The 14,692-nt window shown below is 40.1% G+C and overlaps 1 protein-coding gene across 1 annotated transcript; it reads left to right on the forward strand.

Moving 5' to 3' along the window:
- Positions 1 to 5,738: 5,738 nt before the first annotated feature.
- Positions 5,739 to 13,531, forward strand: ccp110 (centriolar coiled-coil protein 110; the record flags this gene model as incomplete). The annotated part of the gene is made up of 13 exons (XM_083896620.1): positions 5,739 to 5,903; positions 7,225 to 7,353; positions 7,607 to 8,813; positions 8,927 to 9,048; positions 9,164 to 9,341; positions 10,038 to 10,147; positions 10,503 to 10,619; positions 10,712 to 10,813; positions 10,901 to 11,017; positions 11,146 to 11,219; positions 11,674 to 11,739; positions 11,845 to 11,904; positions 13,445 to 13,531. The coding sequence occupies 13 exons, from the start codon at positions 5,739 to 5,741 to the stop codon at positions 13,518 to 13,520; spliced, it is 2,523 nt and encodes an 840-aa protein (XP_083752746.1). The 3' UTR covers positions 13,521 to 13,531.
- Between the last annotated feature and the right edge of the window lie 1,161 nt (positions 13,532 to 14,692).

The following is a 14,692-nucleotide window of genomic DNA, read 5'->3' on the forward strand; positions in this document are numbered from 1 at the left end:
ATAATTATTATTATATAAGAATAATTAATTATATACAGGTACGATCCCACCAAAGCACTTTAAGAGAAAGAATGATCAACATTGGCCATTTCATTGTTTATTTTTTTCATTTCCAGTGAAGTTCCTAAAAATGCAGTTAAAACTAAAATATGTAATTTGTTTAATTTGTTGAAAAGACAAATGGTCAACGGAAATATTATTATAATTGTGTATTTGCTGTAAAACTTATGTCTACTTCTTTAACATAAACTCAAATGTAGAAATTGATGCCTGCAACACATTCAAAAACATGGGGACAGACACTAGATTACCTCTGAGTGACCTTTTTAAAATAAATAAATAATAAAAATATATGTAGAACCATATAAGGTTCTTCGGCTTGTCCTCATAGGAGAACCCTTTTTGGCTCCAAGTAGAACCTTTTTATAAAGGTTCCATCTGGGAACCCTTTTGGAGGGTTCCACCAAGAACCCTTTTAAAACTCTTAATTCAGGAAAGGGGTTTTAAAGGGTTCTCTGGATCAAAATGGTTCTTACTGGAACCATTAGTGTTACCAAGAACCCTTGAAAAAATGGGTTTTTCAGAAGCAAATGGTTCCAGGTAAAACCTCAGCCCTTGTAGAAGAACCCTTTTGGAACCCTTATTTCTCTTAATATATATAAACACATACATATACGTATATGACACTCAGTTATCAGTTAACCTTCTAACTGTGGAACAATGTTACTCATGTGAGCGCTTCAGTGTTGCAAAGTTGTCCAACAATATATCTTTAGTTCGTTACTGTCACATTCTATTTTTATTGGACATATGCAGAATAAAGTAAGGTTTGCTTGTATTTGTTTTGATTGTTTTTCATGTAATTAATTAAAGGAAACATGGTGTGAAAAGAAAAGAGGGGAAATGAGCTAAGATGTAACTCTGTATGTAAGGTTTTAGGTCTCTGTCAAACTATGGCAAATGTTTTGTTCTGTTCTCAAAGGTGAGAAACAGCTCACGTCTCTGAGCTGTATTTTTAGACAGTGGGTGAAAACCTGAAAAACTGGACCAATGTCATTTGTGGAATGATGTGATCCTATTGTCCCCTGACTCACGTGACCACATTATGTGAAAGAGAAGATCACTGTGCACAGTTCACTGTTCTGACTTTTATAGAAAAGCACCAGTTCACAATGTCACTGTCTGCTCTGCAGTCATTAACTATGGAGATCTTAATATTTCTAGTGTGCACATGCTTCCTCCTTCCTGTGCAGCCCAAAGAGACAGATCGCCGTAAGTAAATGTGATGTCATGACACTTTTTGTGGCTTGGCTTCAGTTTTGTTTTTGTTGGATATACCGTCACCTCAAACTGGTTTCTTTTTTAACAGACACCTATTGTGAAAGCTGTCTGACTGTGGCACAAGGTATGTTGGACAGATAATCAACTTACTGGGCTAATTTCATTTGCGGATGTTTTGCTTTTTTTGTGAGATGGCAAGTAAATAAAAACATGTACATACTGCCTTCTAGAGATTGAAAAAGCACTGAAGCAAGCCCCAGATGAGAACAGGCAGACAGTCGTCGAAAACCTCATCAATGGTGGTGTGTGTAAGAAAGTGTCGTCATTCAAAAACGACCACAAAACCAATAACAATCTCGTGTCCTCCTGCATTCATCTGCTCGGTAAGGCCAGGGGGGTGTCGTTAGTAGATTTGAACTGTGTTTTTTTACAATTTAAGTAAAACTACATCCCTGAATTCCCCTACAGATTCTCGTTATGACCAGTTTCGTGCAGCTTTGGTGAATAAAGAACCAAAGAACCTGGGTATTGTCCTGTGCTATGAGGAGTCCCCAGCATGTGTTGGTGTCAAACGCCAGTCTTTCGGGGTAGGACGTGTCCATATAAACTTTAATATCTAATCCAACTTGCTCTTCTGAGAACATCTTTTTTTTCCACCCCCGGCAGGATTCCAGAGGCATTTTCAGAGAAAGTGACATTGACGCCCTCCTTGAGAAGAACAAGGAAAACATGCGCATTGTTCAGCCTATACGTCAAGATTTACCGACACACACAAGAGATGAGCTGTGAGAGCAGCAACGCCATTTTTTGCTCTCCAGACGCAGTGAAGGTGTGATGACTTGTTGTAATGACTGTGTTTTTGAGTCTCATAATAAAGAAATAACTGAAAGATACCCACCAGATGATATGATAACATGATGATATACAGTACATGAATCGGCGATAAAAGTAAAACCAGTAAAGAGTTTTAATGATGCTTCAAAATAAAAGTCCAAGGCTTCCTAAACTTGTTTAGCTCTGAAAAACCTCTAAATTCAAATCGTGAAAAACAAGCAAGGATGTTGCACAATTTGAAAGAAAGAAAGAAAATAAAGCCATACACCACAGCTATAATATAATATAACATAAAACTTATGTATATACTGTTGTTTACAAACACAATGCTGCCTCTTATTTTGATTTTCTGTACCAGTTGCCAGTTTTTCACTGTTGTGTTCTCTGTGCAATGACCATAAAAGTCTGTCTAAGTCTATAATAATAGGACAAAGATATACAGTGCTTAACAAACACATTGTCATAAAAACAAGAAAGCATAAATATCTTCAAAAATTGTGTGAAAACAAAATTGTTATTATAATTTATTCTGCAAACAAACTAAATTCACCTTTTTAAAATTTAAGCCGACTCACTGAGATTCTTCTCTGAGAAGCCAGAAATTAATCTTAACATTCAACCACTAAAACTATTTTTTTTTTCCTGTTCAGGAATGCAAGTAAATAACTATAATTTGACATCATAATCAAGAAATAATAATATGCTTCAACATTTTTTTGTAAAACAGTACATTTGAAAATATAAAATATAACAATAAATACTTATATTTTGAGATTAAAAAATATAATGTGGGTAAAAGAGCTTCGTATTAACCATTACAAAAACACATTAAAAAAAAAGTATTTCAATAATTACCAATTTTGTGAATTTAGGATAACTGTGGCATAAACCTTGCACTGGGTGGTTGTGCGATACATTTGGATTATTGGATTCACTCGTGGCTAGAGGGCGCTGTTGGAGCCCGGAAGGGTTGGAAACGATAGGATGATGTTGATGGGCAGCAGCTCGGGGTGGAGAAGAAGGACCACGGTCTTCACGTTATAACCGCCACTGTATTATCATTATATATATATATATATTTTTTTAAATCTTACGACATATTTCTAACACTCGCCGTCGGGACAAAGGAAATAAGATGTTACTGTGATTTTTTGTGATCATTTTCTCCTCCTCCTCCTCCTACTCCTCTGTGAAGGTAAGAGAAATGACAGCGCGCCACTGAGCCACATCTGCACCCAAACGCCTCTCTGGCACCAACCAAAAAAAAAAAATGTTTCTTGTATATGTCGCCATCAATCCTGTCGCTGTAAAAGCGTCGTATGTATTCGTGCTGTCACTGAAATCTGACTGTGGAGCTGTGGAGAAAAGCTGCTGTAACTATAGCCAACTGTCACCGCGTTACAGCTGCACCGATGCGGACACCAGGCTGAATGAAAAAGCTCTGTGATGATATTTTAACACACTATTGACACGTGAGAATATAATACATGTTACACAGCGAGTTTCATTAAAAAAAAATAAAAAATGTTTTAATTGCATCCATAGGCTGTGCAACATCTGTGCGCATTCGCTAACGCCCAGTCTCTCTCTGCTCAGGGTCTCTCTCCTTTTCCCCCCTCACACAGACAGTTCAGAAATAGAAACTGTATTGATTAGGCATTTATTTTAGTGACACAAGGAAATGGAAGACAGGAACAAACTGACTGTAGAGGAGGAATGACAGGAATGTGATGAGTGCGATAAAAACACTAAAAGGAGAGACAGAGCCTCTATTGTTGCAGGCGATTTGTTTTTCTCTTATGAGCCCAGATTGTTTCTAGTGTTTCCGAATCTCTCCCAAACTATATATATATATATATATATATATATATATGCACATTTAAAGGTGCATTATGAAATAAATCTAAAGCAACTGGCCACAAAACCCTCCTAATATGTCACAGAGACTCAGGAATAATGTTCATATAACAAACTGAACTCACCAACAACAACAGTACAGCCAAAATATTTGCATTAAAAAAAATATTTTGCAGACTGCAAATCATGTTTATGTTTTGAAATCATGTTTTGGCATGTGGCGCCACCTACCGCCGTCTACCAATCATCGCAGTCAGTAGAGTCTCAGCTGCAGAGCAACCACGGAATGTAAATTTACTTTGAATTTGAATGTAGTAACCGTTTTTGGCCACATTCTTACATAAAGCACCTTTAATGTCTGTACATTTACATGACTTATGAAATGAGCATGTTGTCCCTTTTAAATAAACAGAAAAACGTATACGAGAGCACACCATGCATTTTGGGTGCAGCTTTCAGTCTTTTTTTGTGTGCATTTTCCACATGGCTTCAGTGGTGCTAGTTGGGCTAACTAGTAGCTATACTCTTGTTTTTTTACTTGGCTTTCTATTGTTAACAAAGCACGGGTTTGTTCATGTGCATCTTCATGTTGGCTTATCTCACACGAGATAATGTGGCTGACTTTTCATTGAATGAGCCCAACAGCCTTTCCTTGCGGTAGGCTGCTGATTTGTGATTTATTAAAGGTCCAGTGTGTAACATTAAGGTTGGTCTATTGACGAAAATCCAATATAGTACTTATAACTATGTTTGCATAAGGGCATAGTTGCTTTACATTAAAATCATTTAGTTTTCATAGCCTTAGAATAACCCTTTAATATGTACTTAAGGCAAGGGCCTTGCTTTACCGAGGCTGCCATCTTGGACCATCAGGAGCATGCTTCTTTTTTTGAAGAGGAAGTTTATGGCGCTTTCCACCGGCTCAACTCGCCTCGCTTGGCCTCGGCACAGTTATTTTGTGTTTCCAATCGTGGTAGTACCTGGTAGCAGGAATTATAAAAGTAATTACTATCAGATACTTTTTAGTACTTGCTCTGGCAAGGTTCCAAGCGAGCTGAGGCGATACTATGCGTGATGGCACCAGACTGCCGGCCAATGATCGGTCCGTTACAGGAAGAGCGTGTCGTCCGACACAAGAATCAAGTCGAACAATGCCGAACTGTAGATCAGTTAAAAAGACTTAACAATCCTAAAAACGTGGGTTAATCTCACTAGACAGGGAAATGTCTACAATCTCAATATTTACATTTTAGACTAAGACAGCAATTCGGTTTTCCTTAATGTCACTAAAATCGAGCTCATCTTAGTCGGACTAACATACCTGGATAACGCAATTCACAGTCCAATTACTCCTGCATCTATAGGCTTAGTCGGACTGGAGTGGAACTTGACGTCCTGGCGGCGTCTTTCTTCTTCAGCATCCACAAGAGCCATGCTGGATCTAATTTCTATCAGGATTAACATGTACAGCAGCTACAAAACAATACATCTCGCTGTTTGTTTTTCTGTGATGTAAAGGTCGACAGGAAACTGATTCAATACGCACTAACTTATAGAGAGATACAGCGCCACCTACAGAGACGTATACAGCCAATAAATCGATTTTCTCCTCCGCATGTATACTCAGACTCGGCAAGCAGTCCGATTGCCTGTCTCAGTCGGACTACGGCCAATTACCTGGACTAAGCTGTGCATGTAAACGTACTGACTGATTTGCGGATGTTCTCCATTTCACTTAACAGCACAGGGCTACATGGTGAGTGCAGATGTGCGGGTGTCCAGAGATGGAAAGCTATGAGGAGTTCTGCCTGCGGACTCTGGCCATTCTGCAGGAGGAGGGGAAATTCAAGAAGGTGACACGTGAGCCGCTGTGTTCACTGAAGGCTTGCTCGGTCATTCGCTTTTATGGAAGAGCGGTGCTTTCGCCACTGGTAAGAAAGGGAGGAGGGGGAAAAAAATATTTCTCAGCCACAGATTATTGGTGTTTTGATGAGGTTTGCTTGATAAATATTCCATCACAAAAATGTCTCTGCTTTTTAATGACAAAAACCCTTTTCAGTTAGTGTAATAACTAAAAAGGATGCTTTGATACACATTTCAGGCATACAACAGAAATGTGCACATATATTCTGTACCTACACACACACCATCCTATCAAATTAAAGACACACACCCCTTCTTTGTGAGACCTACTTCTTACATCTTCAAGCGGTGCTGCTGATTAGTAGTAATTAGATCTGTGGTCGGCATTGGGAAAGAGAGGAGATGATGAGGTTCATCCAGTCTGTCTGATGTCAGTCAGGAGAATCCCATCTGCTGGTGACTGCTGAGGAAATACGTTTTCAGGTACAGCCAGGTGGTGGAGAGGTCTCTGAATAATATACAGATACATATACTGATATTATGTTATAGTTAAATATGTCTGTGTAAAATCGGCCTTATATGCCTATAACCACTGTGCAAAATACAGGGGGGTCTGGGGGGGCTAGACCTCTCTGATTAACATCGGAGACCCCCTGAAAGCCTCAAAGGCAAACTTTGAGGGGGTCTAAAAAATATGTTATAGGTGTAAAATGTTACAGTCTAATTGGAAAATGTTTTCTTCCTACATATTTTTTGTAATTTCAGTTACATATATGATCTACATACATAATACACTTTGCATGCTTTCTTATCCTTTATAACCAGACAAAATGTAAATTATTTTATTTGTAATTTTGTATTTTAATTAATTGCTTTCCAAATGGTGCTATGGAAAAGGCCCACACAAGCCCACATCTGACAGGGAAAATAGCCAATACTGCAGGGTGGCACCTGGGGTGGTGAAACAGGGTTGCGCAACAAATGGGAGATGGGACCAACTGATTATTAATTTCGCACACTGCCTATAACGTTTGTTGTCTATACTGTGATAAGTTGCTTTTGTAAGCTCATTAACTGCTGAAAAATGGCAGCATGAATTGCTCATTTGTTGTAATGCAATTGCACAATCAGCAGTGTTTTTTGTAAATAATACAAGGTACAGACAATTGTACTGGCTGTATTACTGTAGCTGCAGGACTAGGATGGTATTCTGAAATGTAAGTGTAAATTGATGGAAGAGTTAGATAAGATATTATCTTATCATTATGTCATGCATCAAGATCCACATCTCATCTCTTGTTCAATTGATGTCGTAACACTGTCTTTACAGGTACCGTAGATTTGATTTAGTGAAAAAGTTGAGTGAGTGTGTATATTGTCTGTCTACAGCTGGGTGCAGAGCAGCGCACTGACATGTGTCGCCACAGAGAAACAGCAGTCTTGCAGGAGGTGGACAGGCAGAACCAGCAGAGGAATGAGCTTTTGGCTCGAGTGCAGGACGTACTGGATCAAACTCAGGTGAGTAGCACATTGAACCTGCTCACAGGCCTGGTCCTGCTCTGGTGGGGGCAGCCTGTTTTACCAGCTGTGCAATTTTAACCAGATCATGGCCCCATTTTATCATCTCAGCCTCTCAAGCTAATGTGTAAATCTCCAAATATGCTATAGACACTTGTTTCTTTGTATGTCAGTGCTAATAACCAATGTATTTTTGATAATAGGTTAAATATAGTATAATATTTGAGAATTTGTTATTATTTCTTATATACAGACACACAAAGTGCAGAGTGAAGAGGCAAACAAGCTGCCAGTTTCTACATCTGTGGCAGTAAGTGGCTACACCTTGGTCACTGATTCATCTAGACATCCCAGCGATCCTGGATTTGGGCTTCAGACGAATGACCAGCTAAACACTCAGTGCTCCGGGACTGTCTGTCTCAGTGGCTACAATGCAGTGGTGGAACTGAAGGTGGAGAGTGGAGAGAGGAGTGAAGAGGAGGAGGAGGAGGAGGAGGAGGAGGACATTAGCTTAGACAGCCTTCTCAAGAAATCAAGAGACTATGTGAAGAAAGAGCAGAGCCAGCAAGGGTCAAAACTCCCCCACATAGCCAAGTCTGAGACTGTCCAGGAGAATAAGGGCTGTCATCCAAAGGGGGGGACAGGCATTGAGTTTGGATTCAGTCTGCATCATAGCCCTACCGGCACACCTCAGACCCAAAGCCTGCATCAAACTTTCTTTGAACCCATTCTCCAACAGTCTGGCTGCCTGTCACCGTCTTTAACTGACCGGTATGCTCGTCTCCGCAGTCCAGAGTCCAGCAGCAGTCCATGTGCACAGAGACGCAGACCACGGCCAGTTTCTGCAGGCAACATCCATATTTCCTTTCCCGTTAGCCCAGCAGACCTTGTCCCGCGAAGCCCCGAAAGGTCACGGGAAGGCGCTAGCATGGCAGACTGGGGAGAAGCCGTCGTAGGGTCCACAAAGTCCTCCAATCACTGTGGCAAAGTGGGGAGAGAAGGCGGAGGTAACGTTAGCAGCAGTGGGAATCATCTATCCGGTAATTGTGGAACCAGTCCAGTGCGTGAGGCCTGTAGCCCAATTGTAGCCTCAATGCCCAGTCCAATGGGACATCATGACCATTCGGGAGCAGGTTTTCGCCGGCGCTGCCACACCATGGACAGCCAGTTGCAGAACTATCGCACCGGAGTCGAGCACATAGATCGCACCAAAGAGAGGGTCCCTCGTTTTATGGCGGGAGTTCCACTGTTGGCTCCAGGTCGCCGCAGCCCTGCAGCCTCCTTAACCCAGTCATATGAAGTGGATAATCATTCCCTGTCTCTGCTGAGGCCCCATGTGACTCCTGACTTGGCTCATGTTACAGTCAGAATGGAGCCTGGTGGTCCTCAGGGCCCACACAATGGAAGGATCACATCAACAATCCTCAGAAATGTACCTGAAACAAAAGAAAGCAAGACAGGTGAATCTCTCCTACGTTGCTTTTACTAAACACAACAGTTTTATCGTGTATGAGATCTCCATTCCTCTTTCTGCATCTTTAAGGTTAAAATGTTTGTTTGTGCTTGTCAACAGAGCAACCCCAAAGGCAAGTGCAGGCTCTAGGGGACATGCAAAGACTTCTGGAGGAGGAGCACGCTTTGCAGATGTCACTGCTTCTGGCTGAGCAAGAGAAAGAGCAACAGTGCCTCCGTCTGGTCAGCACACATAATCACACACACACATAACTCACAGTAGCAGATACAAACATTTTAGGCAATAAGCAATATTATCTGTTGATGATTTCTTTAAAATAACCCATGTTGTGCTTAGGAACTTGAAGAGACAGAGCGACGGCTGAAGGAGCAGCAGTGTCTGCGGCCTCTGAGCGGGGATGGCTGTGGGTGGAAGCGTAGGTCTATAAGCGATAGCTGCCCTGTCGTGAGCCCCTCGTACCCAGCTCTAAGCCCTGCCCACACGCCATCTGAGCGCTCACCTGGACTCAGTATAGGTACCACTTTCATCATATACAGTAGATACGAGTGGTTTAATTTACCATTTAAAGAACTATATTTTATACACAAAAACGGTTCACATTCTATTTGAGAGTTGAGTTTGAGAGTAAAGTTTTTTACATGTTCTTTACAATTATGCCACACAATAGTGTAGTGCACAACATGATTTAATGATTGAAATATTAATGTCTATTCTGAGATGTTTTGTCAAACATACACTGCCGTTCAAAAGTTTGGGGTCACTTAGAAATGCCCTTATTTTGGAAGGAAAATCACTTTTTTCCAATGAATGTAACATTAAATGAATCATAAATACACTCTATACATTGTTAATGTGGTAAACGACTATTCTAGCTGCAAACATCAGGTTTTTAATGGAATATGTACATAGGTGTATAGAGGCCCATTTCCAGCAACCATCTCTCTTATTTCTAACCTTGTCAATGTCTTGACTATATTATCTATTCATTTTGCAACTCTTTAAAATAATAAAAGTGTGAGTTTTAAAGGAAAACACAAAACAAATTGTGTAGGTGACCCCAAACTTTTGAACGGCAGTGTAAATGACACAACCTTATTGCAGTAACTGTTGCTGTTGTCATGCAGCAACAGAAAAAAATTGTTCATTGCTGAAGAGCCTGTGCCTGTCATATATGGTGGCAGTTGTGAGCTGTTTGTTACTCTCTTTAAAGGTTTTCCCAGCCCTGTTAGTTCCAGTGTGTGCACTCCCTCTGTCCAGCCGCCAGTTTATCTGTGGGGGCCCTCTCGGGCAGCTGGCAAACCCAGAGGAAGGCTAAGTCTGGTGGGTATAACCCTGACAGCGAGGCGTGAGTGTTTGTGTGACATCATGTCCAGTTTAAGCACTGGGCCATGAGGAGATCAAATGCACCAACCACGGTTTTCTAACATCCGTAGATGTAAATCAAAACTAGCGCCAACAAATTATTCTTATTATTAAAAGAGTGCATTTTTTTGTCCATGATCTGTGATAAGCAGCAAAGCAGTGTGATAAGTCTGTGAAAGTCTCGAGAACTGTTTTTTAACGCTGCACGCACATTTATACAATTGAAACGCATTTATTATTAAAGCCCCATAATTTCTGTCTTCACAATCCCATCTGAGTCTGACTTTTTTTTTTGTTTGTTTGCAATTTGCAGGTTCTATCAGCAGAGCAGCAGAGGACGTTCAGTCGACTCGGGGCCATCACTCGTGGTTTCCTCACACGCAGGCTGCTCAAAACAGAGAAAGTCAAACACCTGCGGCAGACCATAACGGTGAGATTACGCTCTCTCTCTCTCTCTTAGACACTCAAACACATCATATGTCATGCTAGTGATGCGTGTGTACTGTATAAATGTTTCCATAGGACACACAGGAGTTCATCCGCTCATTCCAGAGTGAAGCTCCGCAGAGGAAATGCAGACTCTCCACACAAGATCTTTCCCTGCAGGAGAGAGTTAAATCCCAGGTATAAATGTGAAATGACTGTGTATAGACAGCAGATGTCCCTCTCTGCTCTGTGTTCATATATACATGTTTGTCTTTTGTCCCATAGTTACGTGCAGCCCTTTATGACGTCCATGACATCTTCTTTGAAATGCCTCTGGGGGATCAATTAGCGCTGGTGCAGCAGGACAGGGAGCTCCGTGTGGAGAAGAAGCTGAGAGACTTGGTAACAAGCATTTGCATGACAATATTCCAAAGATGGCATTTATTTGTTTTCTTTTACCTGAAATAAAAAATTGTTCTGAAGCAGGTCCAGGTTTTTTTTTCTCTCACATGATTGTGTGCAACCTGCAGGAAAAAGCCAAGTGCGTGAAGGAGAGAGTGGTTCTGTCTGCTGCCACACAGAGGTCTCTGGACAGGAAAAAGAGGTAAGATGGGGAAGAGGAACACAGCCTTACATAGTGTATGGGTTCCGTTTATTGCTTGGTTTGTTATACAGGGTGTCAGCGGGGTCTTCAGGTGTTGTCCATAGAGATTGACTGCAAAAAGAATGCATGAATGTATTTATTTTCCTCCGCGCATTTGTTAAAAACAACGATGCGCAGACATCTGCAAGATCGGCTCGGGGTCGCACGTGTACACGTGACGTTACGCATCTTGCTCCTCCTGGCGCAAAACAATCTCCAAAATCGCACAAAATAATCTCCAAAATCGGGAATTTCTAAGTTAATTATGTGTTGCCAATTACAGCTTGAAGTGGCGATAAGGTTTTAACATATTTTGAGAAGGTCTTGAAAAAGTCTTAAAAAGGTATTGAAATTAAGTTCAGGATTCCTGCATATACCCTGTTATATTTTTTTAACGTATATATCGCCTCTCCAGGGTTGGTGAATCCCCAGCGCAGACGAGGAAGATTCATCAGAAGCCAAAGAGCCCCACTATCAACAGGTGTATTGTTTCACCCTTTTCCACCTTTTGCTTAGTGTGCTAATATGCGTCGTACCCTGAAAACAGTTTCTTTAATCATTACATTCTTGTTTTTCTCTTTCCCAGAGTCCTTAAGCCAAGTCAATGCTCAAATTCTCCTGTCCCAGGCCAACTGAACCGCCAGGGGTGAGTTGATACTCTTGCTCACTACCAGTAGCACCACTTCTTTGATATTACTAACACCTGGGCCACACTGGCAGAGTGCGTGCCATGAAAATATTTGCCCAGAAAGGCTTTTCATTGGCAGCCGTGTAAACAGACGTAAACAGGTTTTTCATGCTGCCTCAGGGGCCAGACATGCAGCTGGTATTAAGTGGAATGGAGTTATTAGCAGTAGTTTGTCTGACAGTTGTCTATGTCAGTGTTTCATAGTGGCTGTGTTCATCATTACCACAGCTTCTGATCATAAGATGATACCTACCCTATGATATGATTCCTAAATGATAGTACTCGATACTTACCTTTGCAGAGATTTTGATGATCAGGTGAGACGACCAAAGATTTCCTGGAGTCAGACATGAGTTAAAGGTGCCATATGTGGCCAAAAACGGTTTCTACATTGAAATTCAAAATACCGAGGTCTTTTAGGTTTCGCTTTCTGACGTAACTGGCAACCCGTGGTTGCTCGGCAGCTGAGACTCTACTGACTGCAATGATTGGTAGACGGCAGTAGGTGGCGCCGCATGCCAAAACATGATTTCAAAACATAAACATGATTTGCAGTCGGCAAAATATTTTTTTTAATGCAAATATTTTGGCTGTACTGTTGTTGTTGGTGAGCTCAGTTTGTTATATGAACATTATTCCTGGACATATTAGGAGAATTTTATGGCCAGTTGCTTTAAATGTATTACTAGGGCTGTCAAAAGATTAAAATTTTTAATCAGATTAATCACAGGGTAGCTGTGGATTAATAACGATTAATCACGATTAATTACCATTCGTAAATATGCCAAAAAAATCAAATTTTCTCTTTATATTGTTGTAGGAATGGAGAGATACATAAAGTATGTGAAAATATAAATGTAAAGAACAATAAAATACTATAAATAACTTATAAAAACCTATACAAACTTAGTAAAAAATAAACATTACATTGTAAAAAAAAAAAACACATTATAAGACAATATAAATGAATAGAAAAAATAAAATGCTGTAAATAACTTTAAAAAACCTATACATTGCACTGTAAATAACTCACATTATAAACAAAATATAAAGTATAGAAGTTAAATAGTTTTCTTGTGGTACTAAACCCACAGCAGAGAGATTCACTCTGAGATTCACAATCCTTCCGCCTGTGAATCTCAGAGTTAAGGTATATCTTTGGTTTGGAGGAGAGGCGTCAGGTCAAGAAGTCTGACGCCTTCTTCTGCTCATACCTAGAGTCAACCTTGAGGAGTACTGCGCAGTTGATTGTGTAGTTTTATTCTATTTCAAACCCCAAATTCACAACAACAACAATAACCAGGGAGAGGGAAAACTACCAAAACAAACAAGCAAAAAGTTTTGACAGGGAAAAAGACGCCTATGGTCAATTTAGTGTGTGTCTAATCCCCAGTTGTCCTTGCTGCAAAGGCAACAGTGCTGACCCCCCAGCCTCGTAGGTCACATTGTGTTAATTTAAATGAAGTGTAAAACAATATATCTTCTCATTTCCTCACAGGAGCTGGTACAGAAAGACCCCAGAGGAGAGAGTAAAGCGCTCAGACAGCCTGAAGAAGCAGCATTCTTTGGGCTAACAGTGGAGGACGTCAACATCACCTGACCTGGAAACTTGAATTTTTAGTCTTTTAACATAAAACGTTGCACCACTTAACCTCCAGGGAGCGCTGCTAATAACATGATGTTTAATCTGCCTTCTGAAGTTCAAATGATTGTATACATTATCACGGAACCATTGGTTTAACTGCTGTAGCTTGTTATGTTGCTGGAGTAATTAATGACCAAGTAGGCACAGTTTCCATTTTCACCACGTCTGTGTCTGTCAGTATGAGTTTATGAGCCTCTAGTACTTATAACTGTAAGTGAATTTACAAATGTCTGGTTCATGTCAACGCTGAAATGAAATATTAGTGTGTGTAATTCTTACATTTTGAGTATTTTTGTTCAAGGGCTTTGAAAACCTTTTTTTTTTTTCTTTATCAGATGGTGCTGGATTTACAGTGCTCTCAGACACAACAGTGCGTTTTCAGGATTTGACTGAAATCAATGCCCAATATAAAAAAAAAACGAAGAAACATAAAGAAATGTATTTGTTTACACACTTGGAAGCTGCATTGTAAATTTAACCATACAACACACAGCAAGAATTCTGTGTTTAGTTTGCTAGTAATGAAGTAGAATTAAATGATCAACACACATACATACACACACACATATATAAATATATAAAGTGCATGCAAATTCTTTCCCTTTCTCTATTAATGGAGAAAAGGGAACTAAGGCTTAGACTGTGAATACAAGGACATATGCATTTAGCATTTTGTCTCGTATATTAACACAATGTGAAATGATTGTCAAGCCGCGTTATTGGTTCACTCATTTAACGTCACATTCACTTTGTACTAAGTTGTGTAATGTGAAGACGTCGTTCCCCGACTCTGCTGTCATCTTTTATTTATTTATTTTTATTTAAAATGCAAAAAGTGTTAAGTGTTTTCTAAGACAAAAATAAATCCTGCAATTATTTGAACTTTTCTGATTCATGACAGTGTAGACTATGACGTGTATTAACAATAATATAATAACAACACTGTGTAAACGTACAGACCCCAATTCCAATGAAGTTGGAACCTTGTGTAAAATTTGAATCAAAACGGAACACAATGATTTGCAAATCCTTTTCAACCTGTATATTCAATTGAATACACCACACAGACAAGATACCTAACGTTCTAATTGACAAACTTTA

Source organism: Microchirus variegatus (genome assembly GCF_963457635.1).
Source record: "Microchirus variegatus genome assembly, chromosome: 10".
Taxonomy (NCBI): Eukaryota; Metazoa; Chordata; class Actinopteri; order Pleuronectiformes; family Soleidae; genus Microchirus; species Microchirus variegatus.